The sequence below is a fragment of the Pavona decussata genome, unplaced genomic scaffold (genome assembly GCF_977016875.1).
Source record: "Pavona decussata unplaced genomic scaffold, jaPavDecu1.1 SCAFFOLD_32, whole genome shotgun sequence".
Lineage (NCBI taxonomy): Eukaryota > Metazoa > Cnidaria > Anthozoa > Scleractinia > Agariciidae > Pavona > Pavona decussata.
In genome coordinates, this window is record NW_028145455.1 from 2,418,896 (window position 1) to 2,438,470 (window position 19,575).

The 19,575-nt window shown below is 39.2% G+C and overlaps 1 protein-coding gene across 1 annotated transcript; it reads right to left on the bottom strand.

Annotated features, from left to right (window-relative positions):
• Positions 1–2,436: 2,436 nt before the first annotated feature.
• LOC146484620 (uncharacterized) lies at positions 2,437–19,175 on the bottom strand. The gene is made up of 9 exons (XM_085104478.1): positions 18,506–19,175; positions 15,035–17,158; positions 13,998–14,028; positions 13,851–13,877; positions 13,735–13,761; positions 12,850–12,893; positions 12,328–12,395; positions 10,678–10,700; positions 2,437–7,952 (listed from the first exon to the last, which is right to left on the bottom strand). Exons 2-9 carry the CDS (start codon positions 15,116–15,118, stop codon positions 6,874–6,876), a joined length of 1,383 nt encoding a protein of 460 aa, XP_084960604.1. The 5' UTR covers positions 15,119–17,158; positions 18,506–19,175; the 3' UTR covers positions 2,437–6,873.
• Positions 19,176–19,575: the final 400 nt, after the last annotated feature.

Consider the following 19,575-nt stretch of genomic DNA (forward strand, 5'->3'; position numbering starts at 1 on the left):
TAGTTTTTGAGGTGCACAATCATCTCATTATATCTAACATCCGCACAAGTGCTCTATAGTAATAGTTTTATTAAAAGCAAACACGAAATGTTGCTTAATCTGGCTCGCACTTTTTTTCTTGCTGGGGCATACGTTGGCCATTTTTGCGGAGCATGTACAATAGTTCATAGACCATGGCAGCTAAGGCAATCGGTACTCTGGAATTGCTTTATACAATTATATATGATACAACGAAAAAGAATGGCAAAAGTATGTTCTAATAAAATTCAGTCCTTCAAAGTTAATTTAGGGAACATAGTTGGGCGACTATAACTGAAACGTATAAGAAGAAACAGAGATCTGGATAACCTGGAATAGCCTTTTCACGGTTATTTGTATTTTCACGGCTCATTTGTATTACAATGAAATCTAACATATACGTGAGGCAATTTCGGGCTATTTTGTAGTTTTAGCCCAAAATTGCCTCGCATCCACGTTGGATAATTAACATTGTAATGCAAATGAAAAACTCAACCGTGAAAAGGGCTATTGAAATAGATTATTGACATTTTATTTTTATAATGGTGGGGCGTTACATGATGGCACTGTTATTCAGTTTATAGAAATGGCTAACACATACACATACGTATTAAGAAAATGACTTATGTATAATTAAGAGTACACTTATTTGTCCATGTCACTTATGGGTTAAAGGTAATCATTCCAAGCCCACAAAGTACAACTTTTTTAAAAAATCCTTTAGTTAAAGTTTTTTTTTCTGGAAAACAACAACAAAAAAAAAAATTCGTGCAGAGGGTATCAACCGAAAAAAAAATTCCTGCACAAGCACTGAGCGAAAAAAAAAATTCCTGCAAACTGAAAATCCCCCACCCCCCCCCCCCCCCCATCACTTTTCTAATGGTCCGTCCCTTAGTCGTGGAAATGGGATCTCTGCTTCCTTCAGAGCCCGGTTGTTCAAAAGATGGGTTAAACTAACCTCGGGTTAGGGCTAACCGAAGGTTAAATTTCTTAACCACAGGTTTGTTAACTCGTGGTTAATATAGCGTTTCTCAAAGCACGGTTAATGAGCCGGTTAGTTAACCTCGTTTTAGACGCGGCTAACCCGAGGTTAGAAATCCCCAATACTCTTTTCGTATACTGATGACATGGTGTGAAAGTTGCGAGCGCAACAATGGCTTCCCCAAATATCTCACAAAAAGCCCGAAAACAAATTTTACCCCGTCCGAAATTGCCGTTTTGACGGAAAAAGTAGAAGAAAACCTTTCGGTGATTCTAAAGTAAACTTACCAACAACTCACGAACCAGAAGAAAAATGACATCTGGAAAAAAATTGCAGATGCCGTGAATGATAGGGCCGGTAAATAAGCACTACGTACCAAAGGGCTTCTAACGTCAACAAGATAGGAAAGAAAACCGAAACGTAGCGCACAGAACTGAGTTATTTTGGTGAAGTTCGCCCGCTTTACTACTGTCCTGACTGAGCCAGGATGAACTTATCGTGTTCCGAAATTCGAAATGCAAACCAGACATATTAGTGGGCGCAACACTGAACTCGTTCCCTCGCTGCAAAATTTAGAGACAGATACTGATGCAAGTTAAGTTTGTCTGCCGCTCTCGCGTTTTGAAAGCCGCAGTTCAAGCTAATTGTAAAAACCTTACATTGAACAGACTATCAAACTGGTTCAAAGCAAATAGTTCGATATAGTGACATCATCAGCATTGAGAGAAACGAGGTTGTTAGACCCTTTGAGCATGGATTTCATGAAATTCCAAAACGGCTTGGGATTATCATTTGCCTCAAGTTCATCAGCCAGATCATTGATGTAATTTCGCTTCGCAGCATTACACTCTTTCTTAACAGAATTATTCATGTCACGATGTCTGTTCCACGAAGAAACAGGGTTTGCCTTTCTGTAAAGGAGTTTTTTCTTCTGACAAAGTGTAAGAAGCTCCTTCATTATCCAGTGAGTTATGCCTTCGCTTCGGGATACACTGCTCCACTAGAAATCATGCTTGCCAGTTATCATCTAGATTGTCGTCAAAATATGCACAATGCAACGGCGTAAAAGAAAATAGCGATCGTGAATGATCCCAGTCCGCTTTTCTGTACACGCGTAAACGGGTTTCTTTGACTATTTTAACGTAGAAGGGAAGAGGATTCAGAAAGAGATCTAGAAAAGGTTAAACAACTATGGTCTGAATTGAAAAAGGTTTCCCACAGCTAAGTCACGCACAATGTCAGAGGATGTCGTAAGCACAAGGTCCAGAATGTTTGTTGTTAGATCTTGCTGATTTTACATCGAAGCATTTCGTCTGATCTTGCAGATTACATATTGCAGGAAAGACCGGAGGACGGTTTAATTATCGATATTTCCCTGGCATGTGTTGTACTATTATTTCTACGTGTTATCAAGCTTCAATAAGTACAACCACGTCTTCAAGTCCTTGACATTATTTATTGATCACACTAACGAACTTCTTCTGACAAGATCAAGATGTAAAGGCCAAGAACCGATCAATCTCATCGCTTTTATATCGTCCAAGCGGAATTTGGCGGGAACTGTCAATCAGCTGTCAAAATCTCATCAATCATAAATTTAGGCTAACGTAATGCCTTGCGCAGTAGTTCTTAAGCGAAAGTACGCTTGCGCACTAAAACAATTTACATATTTTCATTCGAGTATTTTTCAGTGACCGAAATGACTTTCTTCTTCAATTTTCAATGTCATCGCCAAACGATCTGGACAAAACAAAGCGAAGAGATCAATATAAAAATTACAAGGAACATTTTCATCTTTTTACAAATGAACATTCTTGGCTAAATACAAGAGAAATCAACCATTAAATGGAATCACATAACAACACTTTACAATGGAAACCTTCTTGTCCGAATCTTGGTTCCGCCTTTTTCCATAAATTAACTTGCCACGCACTTACAACTTCGTATAGCTTTAATTAAAAGTACAGTACGTGTTGGTACAACAGATCTGGCACAATAGGTATTTCGGTAGTAATTACTTATAGATTAAAAGTCACTAACGGTAAAAATTAAGTGGTACCGATTCAACGCGAAACATGGCAAAATTACACCAAAAACGTAAGGTAAAAACTTAGAAAATGAGGCATAAACAACCTATTGTTACTTTTTAAAAACCAATTTGGGCGTAACTATTCATTGGTACGGTTTCCGAGGAAACACTTCAAAACAAGACTTTAAAACAAACTTTTGCTTCACATTGAATTGGTACTAGGAGAAAACAACTTTTAATCAGCATAACTAAAATTATGTCTACAACAAACTGAACTATTGCGTTGAAAGATATGACTAACACGGTTTCAACTGTGTCACTTGTAAAGCACAATAGTTCCAAGAAGTCCAGCTAAGAAGGCGTATAAGACCATAAGTGTCTTTTGTTGGTGACTGTCATTACACCATTCACCTTAATTCTCTTAATAAAACACAAGTAAATGGAATAACTACACACTAAAATTATTGTTATTTAAACCGCAATATTTGAGAGTAATTATCAGCAATGAAATACCTTTTAATGATTAAAGTATCCAAATAAGGACCAAATTTAATAGAAACAACTTTGAAACTTTTACTTTGAAAAGAGTCTATTTTTATTGTATTTCATTTCCCCACGCTTAGTTCAAGCAAGTCCTGTTACGTAAAAAAAAAAATTAAAAGAAGGGAAAGAGTTTGACAAAGGTGTCACATTGGCGTGGTAATTACTCAAATATTGCAGCTAAATCCTTAAAGATTAAAATGAAAGCATGCGTAGCTTGACGTGTTCCCACCCAGAACATAAATAACCGCTTTTGTATGTGGCAGGAGGGAAAAGGTGCTTTTCACTCCTGCGAAATACCGCTCGGTGGTGGTAAATATGAAAGAAAAATAACACTCAAAATGAACTATGTACATTCGCGTTAGCGGATTCGCGAGGCCTCCCAATCTGCGCGAATCCGTGCCCAGCTGAAACCTAGGGGACGAGTAGGCGGACATTGGCTTTCAAATTTGCCCGCTACGACGGAAATTGGTCGAATATCACATGGCGTAAACTTTACATATGAAAATGCAAAGGCGCGAGTACCTGGGAGTTCTGCTGGCCGATTTCCATCCTGATGATACAAAACTAGTGGTGTGCGGCAATGGGGACAAGTTGGGACGAAACTTGCTCGCTGATCAAGCCTCGTCCGGTTGTATGCTGCGTTGAAACAGGATGTAAGGCAAGTTTCGTGTGCGTATTTTCTACAGCAACCTAATTTCGAAGAAGGAATACCTGCATCGGGATCGTCGAAACAAATGAAACATTTTGTTTTGAGAAATGCTGCTAAGCGCGCTGCGCGTCTGTGGGCACGAGGCTTGCGTTTTTGATTGGCCGACATAGTGAAGTCAGTGGCGAATGATGTAAGTAATCAAGGAGTTAATAAGTGAACGAAAAAATTGAATGAAAAATAGTTTTCAAGAAGAAACGAGAGCTATTGTAGCGGAAACATGCGTCCACCTACCGGCAGCCGATGCTACCTCGCCATTCCACACGAACTGGCTCAGCTCTAAGTGTGGCAACAAGGCAGCACCAGTGATTGCCGACAGGAGGAACGTGAGAACTAAGGCGATCTTCGCAGCGTAGTTCAGGGCGTTCCGCACAACAGCACCCGGTTTCCCCCTGAAAGACAAAAGAAAAAGTAAAATTAAGAATTTTCGTCCAAGTAAGTTGCGGCAAAGTGCCGACCTAAATTACTATAACTAGTATTATTTAATGTATCTACAAGTGCTCGTGTGTACGCTAAAGGGCGTCGGAAATGCCCTGGTAAATACAATTGAATCATTGCGTAAATGATGTCTTGATCTATCATAAGATAATCGCACAAGCGAATTACGGAAAGAAATAGCGGTGGTGGAATCACACCGTGGGGTGTACGCTCAAGAAAATCAAGTAAAAATTCAATTTCTAAAGGTGCGTAATTATAAGGAAGACAAAATTTTGTAGCCGTGTGCTCATGTCCACAGTGAGCGCAAATACTTGACGTAAGAGCACTCCCATGATTAGCCAGATACGCAGAATAAAAAGGACTGGAACAGCTTAGTAACGCTGGTGAAATAAAACGGCTATAACCATATGCTGGAATACAAAGTTCGTGTGTTTTATTCGGCGAGTCAGCCAATTGCGTAATTGGAAGCGACGCCATGAATCCCTGTGGGAACTGGGACAAAATTTAAAATAAAACAATGGCTACCATGGCGTAAGAAGGGAAAGAAAATGCATTTTGTGCTTCCGTTTACAGGGTGTGTTGCAAAATATGCGAAATTATGGCCAACGAAACCGAGGAGTAGAAACGAAAACAAGGAAAGGACAGAGCGAGGTAAGCGAATGCAATTGTGTAGAGTGAATGAAAACGAAAACAAAACAAAAAATATCAGCTTAAGTCTCGCAAAAAGTAAGAATGTAAGCTGAAACTAGTCCCGGATGAAAGCAGATGTTAGTCTAAGTAGCTTTGTCCGAGCGAAAACGCTGTGGTTTATGACAGTGAGAACAAGATGGACCACTTGATTGTAATTTCAAGGAATCAGAATTTGTAGGCAAAGCGGAACCTTCCTGATCGCTAGCTTGTGAGTTGTCCAATTCAGTCGAAATCGACGCTCGTGCGGCCATGGTTCTCGGCGTTTGAGAATTTGACTTTGAGCGTTTTCACGCAGAAGCGTGAATGAATGCATTGGTGAATATTTCGACGAGAATTAGTGCAAAAGAAAACAAAAATACAAAAAGTGTTTAGAAGCGCCAAAGCGAATGCGATGTAAATCAACAAATCAGTAAAGGGTTTGTCGTGAACACTATGAAGGCGTGAAATGCGAGTTCATCGATGAGCTTGGTAACCTCTCGGTGGAATCAAGACCGTCGAATCATGCTGTCGAATCATGTAAAAAAAAAATCCGGGTCCGATACACAGCAATGAAATCAGCTGTAAGAAGCAGTCAAAGTTGTTTGTGTTAAAAGGAGAGTGTTTACAGGTCGGCGAGTGTGCATGAATCAAACTACTTTTTTCTCCTTCGCCCGCTATGGTGCAAACTCATTTAATTTAAGTCATTGTTGATGAAGCATTCGGAAGCGAGAAGATAACTCGGGTGATTTCCTTGTGAAAATTTCACGATTAATGATTTTTCAGGTGATTGCATTATTTCGCATGTAAATAGCCGTAAAATCTTTAACCGTATCTTTTACCAGTCTACACTAAATTAGATATCGACAGTGTCGGTGTAATTTTTGTCAGGCATCCGTTATTTGCTTGGACTAATTATAGAATTTGATTATTGAAGTACATATGAGGGGGGTTCTCAAGGCCGTAAATTGATAAGAAAGAGAAAAACTATTTAGATTCATGCACATTTGTCGAAATGTAAAACCCTCTCTTTAAAGTCTACAAAATGAACATTTTTAGGCCCCGTCCACACGTAAGCAATGGTCCCCCAACATATCGTTTCACGCCTATCCACACGCAAAGGATAGGAAAATCGCAAGTGCATAACTGAAGAATAAAATGAGGCCACCTGGGAACCAGAATTGCCACGAAATCTTGACTGAGCATGCGTGCATGCGATATTTTGCGAACTGTGACGTAAGCATTTACAAGTTGTGTTGTCCACAAGAGAGTAGATAACCGTGCATTTTTGTGCGTTTACAAATTTATCCACTCCGGTGGGCGTTTTCAAAGGTATCCGTTTACAGAGATCGTTTACGTCGTTTACTTGTGGACGGGAGGCCTAAACGTACAAAAGATATACATTTACGAATTTAAACGTATACGTGTGGACGGAGCCTTAATTATGTTAAAGTGCATTCGCTCTTTCCGTCCATTGTTTCATTGTTTTATCTACACCCACATGTACAGGGCGCTGTTGATATTGAACTTCTGAGCATTGTTATGGTTTGCCACTGCCAGGTAGGTGTGACCTTTATACTCGAATGACGTCATATCAATCGCTCCATGTGTTGGAATCTCTTGGTAGTTGACGAACTGTGCGCCAGAGGCCTGGTACACAACCGACTGAGTGTTCTGTTTCTGACTGTCGTCGACGTGATTAGCCACACTCAAGAACGTTTGACTGCTGATCACAAATGGATGCCAGACTATGGCTCCACGAGTGGGAATGGATTGAAACAGAGCGAAATTGTTACCATTCCACTTGTAAACGAAGGAGTCGATATTGTGTTTACTTCCAGAATAGTAGTTGGCAAAAGCAAGGAATGTATGACCATTGACTTTGAAGGAGTTCACATCCCGTGCTCCATATGTCTGAAAAGACTGCACTTTGATGAAGTGCACCCCTGACCACTTGAAAACAGTTGACATTACAGAATATTTCTGTTGGGGGTTGAACTGGTTTGCAAACGCCAGGAAAGTGTCATTGTCTATGCTAAATGCTGTGCATCCCAGGGCACCTTCCGTTGCTATTTCTTGAAACTTGTTAAACTGGATGCCGCCCCATTTGTAGATGACTGATGTTGTGGAGAAAGTACTTCCATCGTTGAAGTTTGAGACTGCCAGATACTTGTCACCATTTATCTCGAAAAATTTAATTTTACTGGCTCCTTTTGTTGGCAGATTTTGAGAAACGACAAACCGCGTTCCATTCCACTGATAGATGACTGAGTCAAGCAGATGTGTCTCATCGTACTGATTAGCCACAGCGAGGAAATGTCTGCCAGAGATTGAAAAGTATTCAAGGTCACCAGCTCCTCTGGTTTGCAGGGTCTGGTACAAAGCGAATTTTCCAGTTGATTCATCCATCTTGTAGATCATGGAGCTTGTTTTGTAATTGTTAATGTCACCACGATAGTTAGCGAAAGCGAGAAACAATGTTCCATTAATGGTGAAATGTTCCACAGCATAAGCTCCTCGAGTTGGTAGGTCTTGAACTTTCTCAAAGAAGTGGAAACCAACAGTGCACCCTTTAACACAACGGAAAGAAAACATGGCAGCATTAGGTTACATGTCTCAAACCTCAAGTCATGGAATATGATGTTGTTATTGATCGAGGTGAAGTAGAATAATAGCTTTCTTTCTTGTTTATCACACCTTCAAGTCACGCTGTCCTTCTTCAGAAGATGAAGTCGACTAGTAGTGTATCACTATTTAGACAATGTACAGTATAAAACGTATGGTTTGTCTTGGTCGCACGCGTTTTCCTGCCTTTGACGTTGGTTACATATTACTTTGCTTCGAATTCAGGTTGTTCGTTACGTTTTTTTACGTCTGCTGGGATTGGGCAGCTACAGGTCATTTTATAGTTGTGTACTTTGTGACCTGACCTTTGACCTCACCGCTAAGAACATGCTGTTTTAATGCTAACTAGTTTGCATTTACATATGAAAAGCACTGAAATTCTTATCCAAATAAGGTCACCCCAGTCCTTCTTCAGATCCAAGGCTAGGTCCCTAAGCATATAGCTGTAAAATGGCCTATTGGCCAGAGTAATCACGTTGTGCTTGGTGTTATGACACTGAATTGCAAACTACTCTCATGACAGCAATAGGCCATTTTCACGATGGGTTCATATGAACTACAACTAACGTTTCAAATCCAAACTTTGCAATTCTAGTAGGAAGCAAATCACAATAGCTCCAATTGGCATCAGAAAATCAAACAACTGAAGGTTTTTGGTAGGGTTGTTGAATGTTCAAAGGATGGACATTCCTATGTCCCCTCATTTTCTCTTGTCCAAACCAAATTTGGACACCATACGATATTTACACAATTTAGTATTCTTAATTTTCATAGTCCTGACGTAGACGTAAGCAGAGAATTGAGAGAATAGAGCTCAAATTATATATAATTTAGGGCCTCTTCATATGATCCCGGTTGACCGGGCTAGCCCGCTTACCGAGATCTCGCCTCATTCCTATTTCTTTTGTAGAAAATTCGATGTGTTCATATGAGAAGGCGGGCCAGCCCGGTTACCGAGATCTCGGTTTCAGCGACCGAGATCTCGGGAGTCCGGGACGAAAATTTTCTCACATGAACACGGTATCCCGGTTACCGGGATGAAGTCTATAACCAAACATTCGCGTCTTAGAACGGATATATTTGATTATTACGGCTCATTTCTGAGATGTTCTAGTTCAAAATAATTCCTTTTCGTGGTAGAGATAAAGATATAATACTTTTGAGGTTTGTAGAGCCGATAAAAATGGAAAATTCTTGCCGGGCTTGTTCGGTAAATGTCACGCTCGATTGACCGCGTCACCACTTTTCATCTCGGTAACCGGGATGAAATTTCCCAAATGAACGGACTGCAAAAATCATCCCGCTTACCGAACCATCCCGGTAACCGGGAAATATGAAGAGGCCCTTAGAGCCTCTTCATATGATCCCGGTTACCGGGATGGCTCGGTAAGCGGGATGAATTTCGAACCATTCTGGTAATTACAGTCAACCGACACCATACTCATAGTGAAAAGATCCAATTCAAGAAGCCCTCATTCGTGAAGAGTATAAGAAAAACAAGTGTCAGTTGCATCCTTTAACAATTAGAAAATATCTCTCCAAAAATGTATCTCTGTGACATCAACAGGCAGAGCTTGGGCAGATATAAAAACACGGAATTTTTTGTCGAGCGAACTATCAACAACCGTTCCAGTTGAATTCATGGAAAAAGAAGTAAAACACTGAAAATATTTAGGTTTCTGAAACATAAAATTGCTTACCAGCCTGACAACAAGATGACGACGATCCCTGTAAATCAGAGAGAGAGAGAGAGACAGAGAGAAAAGATATTAACTGGTAGCACCACAACCCAGCCAAAAATTACATTTTATTTACGTTTTCACTTGAAACGGGAGAGAAGAGTGTATACCTATGTAGAAAGATTGAAAGAAGGAATGAAAGAGAAATTTAGTTATCAAATAAATTGAAGGCGAGTAGGGGTTATAGTTTTCATTGGAAAATACCCTTCGGTGAGACAGGGGACAATTAAACTACTGACAATTAAAGTATACATGAAAAGAGAATATTTTTTGATTAAAGTGTATTGTATTGTGTTTTATCCCATGCCATAGAGAATACAGCTAATCAGAAAGCTGGAAACCCGTTGCATACCGCAGTATTCCACGAAAAATTCCCGGCGTTCTTCGCGGCCTACAAATTTTTCCCGCTGAAAGATCAATTGAAGAGCCTGTGGAAGGTCAAAATTTTATTGAGAATAAATTACTGTCATGTCAAAAACCAAAACAAAAAAGAAGAATACCCCAAGTTTGAACTGCATTTTGAATTCCTGGAACCAGACGTCGAACATGAAAGTCAATTCATTAGTGGCATGGGATAAATAAGTTATGCAGTGCTTTCTCGTGCCATTTAAGCGTATTATCTGAAAACCCTGGTATACCGTGAATATCGTGACTTCTTAGTATACACACGAACCTTTAAGCTCGTGTGTATACTAAGAAAAATCAAGTCACTCGTGGGACATTTCACGGTATACCACTCGAAAGCATTGCATAACTAGTATGTATTTTATTGCATTGCATTGTATTTTTTTGTATTGGATGGGATCAGATTGGACTGATTAGATTGGAGTAGAGATTCACATATGGCATTGAGTGAATAAATAAACTTTATTAACGTGTCAATGAAATATCTGGTAGAGGGTAAGCCCTCAGCTAATAGGAGACACCTAACTGAGCGTGGCTAAGAATCTAAAACTGTACAAAAGATTTAAAACAAAAACAGGAAGTCTAGGAATTGCATAGACGGCAGCCACTGCGACCATCTTTTAAGAGGCTCGATAAATCGCATTTTCGTATTTGCGATATAAAGGTTTTAAGATTTCTTGCAAGTCTCTCCTTACTGGATAAGTTCCGCATTCCGCAGTGAACAGATCTTTTATGGAGAATAATGTTTGAAAATGATTGTAAAACTCTGAGTGTCCTTTAGCTTGTGCGCACAATCAAAGCTATGGACAAAACAATTCAAACGAGACCAGGTGTCACTAATCGAGCCGCTCCGAAAGTCCACTCGCTTGAGGATATTATGCAGGAATGGATCCGTTCAACACGCAGTCGAAGTCCGCACTCGCCACACCTTTCGCCCTCGTTGATCTGTTCTCAAATAAACTTTGTTTTAACGAGGGTGACCCTTAACAGTATTTTATTGACAAACCTGTGGCCCTAAGATTCCGGGTTGAATTGGATGTTGGAAAGGTGGGTTTTTGAGGAAAGGGGAAAACCAGTAGACCCAAAGAAAAACCTCTCGGAGCAGGAACGAGAACCAACGACAAATTCAACCCACATATAACGCCAAGTCCGGGAATCGAACCCGGGACGCATTGGTGGGAGGCAAGTGCTCTCACCCTACACCATCCCTCCTCTCCATTTCAACCTCATCCGTTTCTTATTGACTGCAGTTGAAGTTTGCCCCTTTTTGCAATCACCATACGATCAAACCTAAATGAATTTCTGGGAGAGAAGCTGCATGTGGTCAGTCTGTTGGAAATTATTATTCGATCTCAAGATCAGTTATTTCCACATGGTTTCTAGAGGTGTCAAACCTTTGCTCTGTGCTGCTATTTGTAGAAAATAAAAACCTTGCAGAGTTTTAACGTTGCGTGACGACCACGAGACAGAAACATAAATTTAGGAGAGAGTACCAACGATCTCTAGGTCCCGGGGGAAGGAAGGAAGGAAGGAAGGAAGGGGGTCTTCTCAGTCGCTACTCGGTATTTGTGGATCCAAAGGGTATGTTGGTGTGCTTTTTTTTTTTTGAGCCTCATAAAGTCGGGCATTTAATTTGAAGCCTTCTCGTACAACCTACGTAATAGATTTTATATGGTAGGCTTTAGAGGGAGGTATATATATATCAACTTAAGTTAGTAAACGTATAAAAGCAAGATAGAGCGTACTATGTAAAAATATGGTTCGCTGTTTGTCAGAGAGACTCAAGGAATTGTGAGCCACGCTATTGGTCGGAGCATGATAATACGGAAAACAAAAATAAATTAGTTGAGCTTTGCGTACCGATTTGGACTATGAATTTTTATTCCACGTTTTTGCGGCTTTCTGTGTTACCACGAAGCACAGAAACGCCACAGACAGCCATGATGTAAGGGTCTGTTCTAAATCCGGGTAACAGTATGAAGAAATGGAACACATAGACACACCCAAATTTTTGGGTAGTCCCCACAGGGTAACGATACAAGTGGCTTTCTGAAACTGGTCGTATCGGTCATTTAGCGTCAGTATATGACTCATTCTATGGTACTGAAGCATTAACAAAATTTACATAACAGAATAAACGATTCAAAAATATCTAGCACTGAGACTAGCGGAGTACTAGAGTGAGCAGGTTTTATATACTGTACTTACTTTTGCGCCAACATTGCCAGGCTCTCCCTTCTCACCCTTGAATGTGAAGGAATAGAATTGTTGTCAGAAATTAAAATACAGACAAGGAGCCGAGTGATAATAAATAAAGGTTAAAGCCATTGTGGCGAAGAATAGTTTGAGGAAACGAGATGAGGGGGCTAGAAAAGTACGAAGAAGAAGAAGAAGAAGAAGAAGAAGAAGAAGAAGAAGAAGAAGAAGAAGAAGAAGAAGAAGAAGAAGAAGAAGAAGAAGAAGAAGAAGAAGAAGAAGAAAGCTGAAGAAATACAAAGAGGTCATGGTTTCTAATCATGTCGCCCAACTGCGCCTCTTTTTCTTTTGTATCGGCCTTTTGTAAGTATGGCATCAAGATATATGCAGTATATGAGCCTAACTTGTATACACCGTTAAAACATTTAAATATCTGGGGCATGGAGGCCCAACAGGACATCAAAAGCTCACTGCCCAGGATGTGCAGAAAAAAATTACCAACCTTTACTCCACACATCCCATCACGTCCATCGATACCATCTATTCCTGTGTTATAAATGATTAACGATACTGAACGTAAATATAACTGGAAACACTGAAGGCAACATTGCTATGCTGCAGTCCAATTTCATCGTTGACAAGGTAACTACTGAGCTCTAAGCACTGGTCTTCTACAAGAGAGGATGACCTCTAGGTCTTCTATTTAAACAGTATCCGCTCAGTCAAACGCATATTTCGAGTTAAGTTTTGGTGTTTGTCCAACAAGGCTTAAGAATCATTCAGTAGCACGGTTCCCAAAGAAGTTTATAATTTTTTTTTATTTAATTCAATATTTATTCAGGGGCATCCAATTTAGCAGAGCTATTTTAAATAGAGCCCTGACACAGTACAAGACAAGACATCACAACATTCATAACAATATCAAGACATCACAATATTCCATCATCATCATCATCATCATCATCATCATCATCATCATCATCATCACCGTTGTCACTGTTGCTGTTATTGTTGTTCTGAACAAAATTTTCCTTTGAAATTTCTGAATGGCTTTGAATTTTATTTTCGTTAGATCTCTCTCTTCCGTTCAGTACTGTAACCCTGGACAAAAGTTCAAACAAATTCAATCGCTTTTCTGTGATTTTCAAGTAATTATAAATGCACTAAAACGTGTGAGTGAATACACCTGTAATAACTGATTAGTGTACAATAGTTTCAAACACTGCATTATATTGTAGATAGTAAGATTAGGAGCGGAGCTCCACACACATATTTAATTAAATCTATCCAAAAACGCAGCGTTATTTTCACTGCGGATAGCTTACGAGGCCAGTTATGGAGGGTTGTTCAGTAAAGTTCTAAACAAATGTTAAAATTGACTACTAACCGTTTACTCCATCTTGTCCGTCTCTTCCTGTTTGAACATAAAAATACAACATTTGATTGTATCGGATACTAAGCTGGAATGAAATGAACAGAATGTGCAAAATATTGTCAGCTCACCGTCTCTTCCATTTCTTCCGTCTTTGCCTACAAAAAGAAATGATGAAATCAGAATACCCGTGCTACAGACAATTTATGTCTGAATACAAAACGAAAGGTTATGAGGTTAATTTAGTTAAGTGAAATTATTTGAAATTTTTCGCTTACCATCTTTACAGCAACCACTGACTTGACAGCTCTGTCAAAAAAAAAAAAAAAAAAAAAAGTTTAATTCGTACTTCTTGGAAGTTGAATATATGAATATATTTGAACTGCGGATGGAAGAATGAATAAGTGAATGATCATCTCAGTTAGGTACGCAACTCAAGCAGTTGCGAAAAGAAAGCCTGAAAAACAACATCAGGCGATACCGGTGCAGTGCTCTACCAACTGAGCTATTGATCAAGCCAACTGGGAGCTGGTCATTTTGTGCTCAATTGGTAGAGCACTGAGCTGAGCACTCTGCACTGCACCCGGTATCGCAGAGGTCATGGGTTCGAATCCCGTTCAAGCCTGGTTGTTTTTCTGGCTTATTTTCACATCTACTTCATTGCGTACTTACTGCGATGGTCACTCACTTATTCAGGTACTCCTTACTAGATCACTTATGTCCAGAAATGCAGGCATTGGCGAATTTGGCAATTTTGACGAAATCTTGCCACAGTCATAACGGTGGCGAATTTGGCAAGATTTCGCCAAATTCCCAAATAAATGTAAATAAGCTAAACACATGGAAGCCTGCCATGTTGGTGGATTTGACAATTTTGGCGAATGTGGCAAATTTTGGGCAATGGCGAATTTGGCAATTTTGACGAAATCTCTGGACATATCTCTACTACATAACATGCCTTGTAAATATCAGTGCTTATATTTTCATCTATGATCGACCTGTGCTGTGGCATTAGAAGTTAATCCGTTTCGAGCGTTATCAGTCATAAATCTCTAGTTTGCAAGCTTCCTTGAGTTAATTGGTCTGGTTCACTTCATATATCTTTCTAGCTAATGAAACTGAGCAACCCCACCTCTGAACACTACAAACAACATCTAGTCTTTACTTCATGTTTCATCATTGACATAAGCTGTAGCTTAAATGCCTTTGAGACGGAGATAAAGAAAATTTTTCAGCTTCCTCGATTTTCTAGATTATTGTAGTGCATTGTAGTGCATGCCATAAAAATAAAGTGACTGATGATTTCAAATGTTACCTGTTTAGGAGTCTTTTCCTGTGATGTTCCAAAGTTACTGGCCAAGAAAATGGCCAAAGCCACCACGAAGAACATGCGAAACATTGCTGTTCTCTTTCCTTAGAACTAAAGAAAACTGCATCGTAAAATTAAACCAATTGATCAGTGGGAGAGTTCAGTATATTACATGGTATCCTTTATGAAGGGACACCTAATACGAAATGAAATACAGTTCCTTTTGTAGAATTAATTACAGTCAACTCTCTCATAGCGACCACTCCTCGTAAGTGACCACCTCCCGTAAGCAACCACATCGTAAACAACCGTTTTGTTTTTCAGTTAAATACCGTTTCAAGAGCTCTCTCGTAAGCGACCACCACTCAATTTTTTTTGTTTTCTGTTTCCGGTAAGCGACCACCCAACATAATCACGTATGATCGTTAGTAAATAATTACTCAGAAGTGACATAAGTTCAATTTTAAATGACGCTACCGCGGACTACTTACAAATAACGACAGTAGTCTGTTCCAAAATGTTTTACAAAGTTTCGTCAGAAGAATGACTAGATTGTCCAGGCGCTATTTAACTTGAAATATGCCAGTGGTTTCAATCTTTTTCTTAAGCCATGGAATAGAAATGTCACTGTCTCCGTAGAAAATGTAACTATTTGCCCAATTTTAGCTGCTAAGGTAATATTTTTATGTAATTAATTAATCAATCCAGGATTAGGCTTATTTTGTTGATCTTTCCCGTAAGCGACCACTTTGTCGTGCCCCAAGGGTGGTCGCTTACGAGAGAGTTGACTGTAGTCCCCAATCACGTACCCAGAGTCCTCAAGTTCTTTGGCCAGGGGTTGGTCGCTAGTAGAGACTGGCAAATTCGAAAAAAAAAATTTTTTCAATTGGATGCTCCGTAACGGCTTGCATTGCTTTACCAACGGCTTTACCGACTTTACTTTACATTACTTTACTTTACTTTACTTTACTTTACTTTTACTTTACAAGTCATAAAAATACTGAATTAATGCGCTTCATAACTACAACATACATGCCAAATCAGTTAAAGGAAATCTTTCCCACAGTTTTTTTTTTGGCAAATTTGCGTTCTCTTTGATTTGCAGGAATTAATATCAGTAGCGTTTGTGAGCCAATTTAATTAAAGACACTGATGTTTTTTGGTCGCTCGAAATTTGTTAACGGTGCAGTTCCGTTTTGAATGGATACAACTTAGGGAAGATGATGTGCCGATATTAAGAAAACTCAAAGAAGAAAGATCCTTGCAGTTACTACACAACTTAAGCAGCTGGGAAAAGAAAGCCTGAAAAATAATTCAGGCTTGAACGGGATTCGAACCCATGACCAAGCCTGAATTTTTTTTTTCACGCTTTCTTTTCGCAACTGCTTAAGTTGCATAGTAACTGCGAGGATCTTTATTCTTTGATCTTTCATCCGCAGTTCAACTTATATGTTTCTTATATTCACATTTATTAAGAAAACTGTCCGTATATACATATTTTTTAAGGACATCGGAACAAAAGCCCATTTTGATTAGTTTTGATTTCATGTTTTGACCCTGGTTGCAATCTTGAACACAATGTTTATCTTTGTCTTGATCTGGTGCCAGAGCATCGTATGATTTTGCTTCGTCTTCCGCGAGTTAACCTTTGGACTCAAGTGGGACCCGATATATAAGTGCGTTTTGTTATTTTGATTTGTTTTTCGGTAATGAGCGAAAATACGCAAGTGTACAAAGCAAAGATTAATTGATTATTGGGAGCAAAATGGATTAAAATTTCTTCAAGAGTGAACTCCCACCCTATGCACCTTTCATGCCAGAGAACGCTAGTCTCTCAATGGATTTACAATTATTATGGTATTGTCAAGAATATTGCATGATAGTTTAAAGTGGTTTGCTTACGAAATTAGTTCGTTTTCAACCAAATCACAGTTAATAAAAGGCAATGGTTATGAAGCCTGACAAACTTCTTTGTTATATATGTTATTGTTAGCATTTTTGGCCCTGACCGTGCACAGACGACAATAGATTTTGAAATGAGTTGGAACAACTGACCAATAGAAACGTTCGTGTTAAGATATTCAACTGTAGTGTGAACGTTAAAACAAAGGATTGTGCACGGTTGCGGCCCTTTGTTGAGGCCTCAAATGTAATAAATGTCCCTTAATGTAATAAAGGTCCTAAGTGTAATAACTTCCGGCCTTAAATGTAATAAAGGTTCTAAGTGTAATAATTTTTGGCCCTAAATGTAATAAAGGTCTCGAATGTAATATATGTTCTGCTCCACATGAAATCACAGTGATAAATATGTGAGATTTAACTGCATTTATTATACAAAAGCAAGAAGGCCAAAATGTGTCAAGGGGATCCCGATTACATTTTACCTTAAATACTCAGAACCCACTGAAATAAAAGCCTTACATCAAGTGTCACATATATGCCATTTCAATCTGCAGGTCCTATTCTACAGGGGCCAACAGCAACACTAGTTAGGCAGTAACAACAGAAGTAGTAAATTGTAACTAAGGCCTTTTTAATTAAGATGTTTCACCTTGTAATCTCTTTGAGTACACAACGAATGGATGCGAAAAATGTCACACGGGAACCCGAGTGTAAACTGTACTGCGCTTGCATCTGCTTTAACCTTTGAACAGTGGCGAAACTGTAAAAAAAACCGCCTTCAATGGCCTGTTAGCTTGAGGTGAAGTCTGCTTTATGTATGTCTTCAATTGTTTCTGTCGAGTCTTTCTGTTTGTGGCTAAAATTTTTACATCAAAAAAGTGTTCATGACTTCATTTCTCTAGTTTTCTTCAAAGCAGGGTTTGTAAGATCATAGAAAAATCGCTTGTGGAATTTGAGAATGTAATTTTATAGGCCTGGAAAATCGTGCAATTAGGCGGATTATGAGAAGTCATTAAAAGTAATATCCCTGCTACAAAATCAAAGTAAGAAAGTTAGTAAAACAGTTTTTTAGAGATTTTCCATGTAAGCTTCAGGACTATTTTTGATGAATGAGTCACAGAATAGTCTGCGAAAATGAGCTTCCAAACACTACAATATAATCCAACTTAAACATCTGACTGTTTAAACACAAACACTATTTGCAAAGGCTTCAAAGGTACACGGAAATTAACGCAAATTTTTCGAAAATTCGCGTCAACTTTCCATTCTTTGAGTACGATGAAGTAAGGTTGTTTTAAGTTGTATGCTGCTACCATAAGACATTGACAAAATAATTCAAGTGAAAATTAGCAAAGGAAGGGGAGTTTTGGCCATATGCCTGACTGATAACGCCATCACTATTCAATCATTAAAGACATGAGGTCAAACCGTGGTAGGACTCAGTCAATGACCTTTATGACATTTAGGGCCAAAAGTTACTACACTTAGGACTTTATCACATTTAGGGCCGAAAGTTATTACACTTAGGACCTTTATTACATTTAGGGACATTTATTACATTTGAGGCCTCAACACCTTCCAACATAAATTACAGCACCATTGTTTTCATGGAAAAGGTTTCATAAACAGTCCCTCAATTAACTATGACTAAATTGATAGATCATGATCAGCTGTTATATTGTCTTTTCAGTTTACGATCGAGCTCGTGGTCGTGATCTCATGATCGTGGTTGTGAATTGTCATCATTATCTGATTTGCTGCAATAAATCGCCGTTAACCATCAACTTTGGTTTTCCGTGGCTCTTTGCTATCCTCGAAACAACGACCCTTAAGAAAGTCCCTACACTTTGCCTCGACATTCCTTAGAGATCACTTTCCCTCGTATCGGTTTTGCTGCTACTCGCTGCAAGCGTTGCACATATAACGAAGTGTCCATGCTAATCAGGGGGTGTACGTAGGCGAGGTTTCACAAAACTCAGTGGAAAATTCAGCGCTGATAAAAACAAACACTCAAAACTTTTATGCCATATGGTAAGAAGTATTTCAGACCAGGATTGTTTTTTTGAAAAGGAGCTATTCCATTTAGCAAGAACTACTTTACCTTTCAGGCGATCGAGTGTTTCCACGGATGTGCGCAGCACAGAGGACCAAAACTAAGAGTGCGGTGTCCCCGCTAAGTTTACCTTTTTGTATAGAAACAGTTATGAGTATGGTTCAAGCACTGAAACGTTTCATGTTACACGTTTTGTTTATCAGAAGTATCGTGTGTAATGTCACGACCGAGATAACATTCACAAAAATAGGGGTGCGTTGTTTTGGGAGAATCCTAAAACAGATTTTCTGATCTCAGATCATTTGGATCATGGTGCATCAAAGGAACCGACGAATCCAGTCTGGACAAGGATTCGTCGGTTCCTTTGATACACCATGATCCGAATGATCTGAGATCACAAATCCGTTTTTTAATTCTCCCAAAAAAAAAATCACCCTCGGGCAACACTTCATGGTACTGCACGCACTGCACGCAAGGTCTTAGCATCAGTCTCTCCCGGAATTTCTTAATGGACTTTTTTTATGGCTGTTTCTACACAGTGGTATCAGCACGAATTTCAAATCGGTCACCCCTGCAGCTGTTCCGAGTGTAC

Coding starts and splice junctions, on each gene's coding strand:
- LOC146484620 (XM_085104478.1), bottom strand. CDS start 15,118: ATGTTTCGCATGTTCTTCGTGGTGGCTTTGGCCATTTTCTTGGCCAGT. Junction 13,878..13,997: donor CAGTGGTTGCTGTAAAGATG/GTAAGCGAAAAA, acceptor TTCTTTTTGTAG/GCAAAGACGGAAGAAATGGA. Junction 12,894..13,734: donor CGGACAAGATGGAGTAAACG/GTTAGTAGTCAA, acceptor TTTATAACACAG/GAATAGATGGTATCGATGGA.